General features: G+C 50.0%; 1 protein-coding gene across 1 annotated transcript in view; it reads left to right on the top strand.

Annotated features, from left to right (window-relative positions):
* The window catches only part of HAUS7 (HAUS augmin like complex subunit 7), a 22,059-nt gene that overhangs the window by 5,856 nt on the left and 13,446 nt on the right, over positions 1 to 2,757 (top strand). The window contains exon 4 of the mRNA XM_029930057.1: positions 2,727 to 2,740. Coding sequence (XP_029785917.1) covers positions 2,727 to 2,740 — 14 coding nt within the window. The remainder of the gene's footprint in view (positions 1 to 2,726; positions 2,741 to 2,757) is intronic.

Here is a 2,757-nt window from a genome sequence, read left to right as displayed (position 1 = left end):
TGAATGTATCATAGATAAGCTGCTACATAATGATTGCCACTTCAGATAGCTACGAAATTAGGTGATTAACTAGTTGTTACTTAACCTTCTAATTTCTATATAAGTCTAATTACATGAAATAGAAGTTGGGGTTCTGATTTTCTACTTTGCTTTTCTGTTTGGAGTGTCATTGTAACTACTGTATTGTAAATGATGGAAAATAATTGCATACGTTAAAAAAATAAATAGTGTTATATTTAAAAAAAAAAAAAAAGATTTTCTCTCTCCCTCTGCCCTTCTCCCCTGCTCTCACTCTGTCTCTAAAAAAAAAAAAAAAAAAAAATTTTTTTTAAATCTTCGAAGAAAAGATAAGTATCCAGCTTCCTGACTTTGGATTTGGCGGCGAATTGTTAGCTGTAACACCGAAAGCACAAGCAACAAAAGGAAAAAATAAATAAATTGGACTTCATCAAGACTAGAAACTTTTGTGTTCCAAAGTACGGTTCAGGAGAGCCAAGAGACAATCCACAGAATGGGAGAAAATATTTGTAAATCAAATATCTGACACGGCTTGTGTCCAGAATATATAAAGGATTCTCACAACTCAACAATAAAACACAACCCAAGTAAAAAGTGGGCAAAAGAGCTGAATATAGATATTTCTCCAAAGAAGATCTTCAAATGGCCAATAAGCCCACGAGAAGGGAAATGCAAATCAAAACCCACAACAAGATAGCCCTTCCCGCATACCAGGATGACAGGACTCAAAAAGATGAACCAGAGTTGGTGAGCAGGTGGAGAAAGCGAGGCCCTCGCACCCTGCCGTGCGCATGGCAAATGGTGCGGTCTCTGTGGAAAACCGTTCAGCAGGTTCCCGCATAGTTAAATGTACAGTCACTACCCTGACCTATGGATGCGGCTCCCAGCTATACACCCCAAGGGAAATGAAAATGTGTCTTCAGTTACAAACAGATACACTGACACTCATATTGTTACTTAATAGCAAAAATGTGAAAATAATCATTCCAAAAGTTTGACAAGATTTTAAGGGTAGGGGTAGGTAGGGTTCCTTTGACTGCTGCAGGTGTGGATTAGGGCCACTTTTGTACAGAAGGTTGCAGGGGGGCAGTGAGTCAGGGAAAGCGCATGCACTTGGACCAGAGGTCTGAGTTTGAGGTCAGGCTCTGTCACGGGGTGACCTCGAGCAAGATGTCGGACACTTCCCCGGAAATGGGGCTGAGACAAGTTCCTACTGCCAAGGCTGAGTGTGACAGCCACTGGCATAGAAAGCACCTCCCACAGTGCCGGTGTATATGAAGTCGCTGACCAAGGCCAGGATGTGCTCTGTCCCTTCAGTCACCATAACCGCCTCGGGCCTCCTCTGTTGCCTTCCTGTCCTAGCCCTCGGGGTGACTGGTGTCTATGCAAGGGAATCCTACAGATTCCTGCCCCGGAGGGTTGAGGAACAGTGGCTGGGGAGGCCGGCTCCTGGGCCTGACGGAAGAACCCCGTCCCACCCCGAAGCCAGCCCCACTGAGGCCCCTGCCCACGGACACAGAGAGGACCCTCTCTTACCTTGAGGAGGTCCTGGTCGTCCGGCCCACACAGCATCAGCTCCTGGCCTAGTTTCACCATCTCTGTCAGAACACAAGGATCCTGTTACTAAAGACGCCCACCCAGGCAGGAGAGGACGCCGTGCGCTCAGGGGCACGCCGAGCACCAGTCCAGGGAGAGCACTCCCCCTCCAGCATGGCTGGGCCCGGAAGGCCTGGGTGGACAGGGACGTGCGGAGGACAGCGTGCCCAGGAATGCCTCTGGCTGCGTGACCTGCGTCCGTTTCCTGGGCTGAAAACAGGGAGTTACATCTGATATTCTTGGAAATAAGGAACTCTGGCTTCTAGGAGAAGCCAGCCAGCCACCTGAGGAGCTGACAGGTCAGGGAACCTTCCAAAGTCGCTGTGTGCCACCCTTTCAGAGGACCTGCCTGGCCGAAGCAAAAGGAACCTGGCCTTTATCATCATCATCTCCTTCCACCTCGCCGGAAACTCTAGGAGGTGGAGCTCAGCTCCATTTTACAGACTGGGAAACTGAGTCACTGCGTGGTGCCCAGCCACATCTTACAGGGTGCCTGGGCATTTCCTGAGCTACCATCTGGTATAGAGAGAAAGGAAAGGACTTGGAGCTAGAATGCCTGGGGCCACTGCCCAGCTCCGAACCCCCGACCTAGCGCTGTGGCAGCACCCTTACTCCTCCAGAGGTAAGGTGAACTCCTACCCCCACACGGCTCAGGGGCACAACAGGCCTGAGTCTGGCACCTGCTTTGGAAGGTTTGGTGCAAGAAACAAGCAGAGCATCCACGTGAAAGCGTCAGTAACCACTTACACCCCCACGCATGCCTTCTCTACCTACAACCCTTAACCTCAAACCCTCGTGCCCTCCACAGCTCCTCTCCTGCTTAGGCACGTGCGTCCAAGTCTCGGTGAGTCTGGCCAACCCTCCCTTCATGATCAATCCAGGACCGGCCAGCCCTCGACCCTCACTGCCCCCTCCCCCCGTCTCTTGCATGTGTCACCGCCGCAGCCTTCCCGGGCCTCCTGTTCTCAGCTCAGCGGCTGTAAGGCCCCTGTTAAACCACAGCTTTAAGGCAAGGGAAATGAAAGCAAAACTGAACTCTGGGGACCTCATCAGGATAAAAAGCATCTGCACTGCAAAGGAAACAATCAAGAAAACGAATAGGCAACCGACAGAATGGGAAAAGATAGTTGCAAATGACATATC

The sequence above is a fragment of the Suricata suricatta genome, chromosome X (assembly GCF_006229205.1).
Source record: "Suricata suricatta isolate VVHF042 chromosome X, meerkat_22Aug2017_6uvM2_HiC, whole genome shotgun sequence".
Taxonomy (NCBI): Eukaryota; Metazoa; Chordata; class Mammalia; order Carnivora; family Herpestidae; genus Suricata; species Suricata suricatta.
Note: the sequence above shows the minus strand (reverse complement) of the source record. Positions and strands in the feature narration are given on the sequence as shown.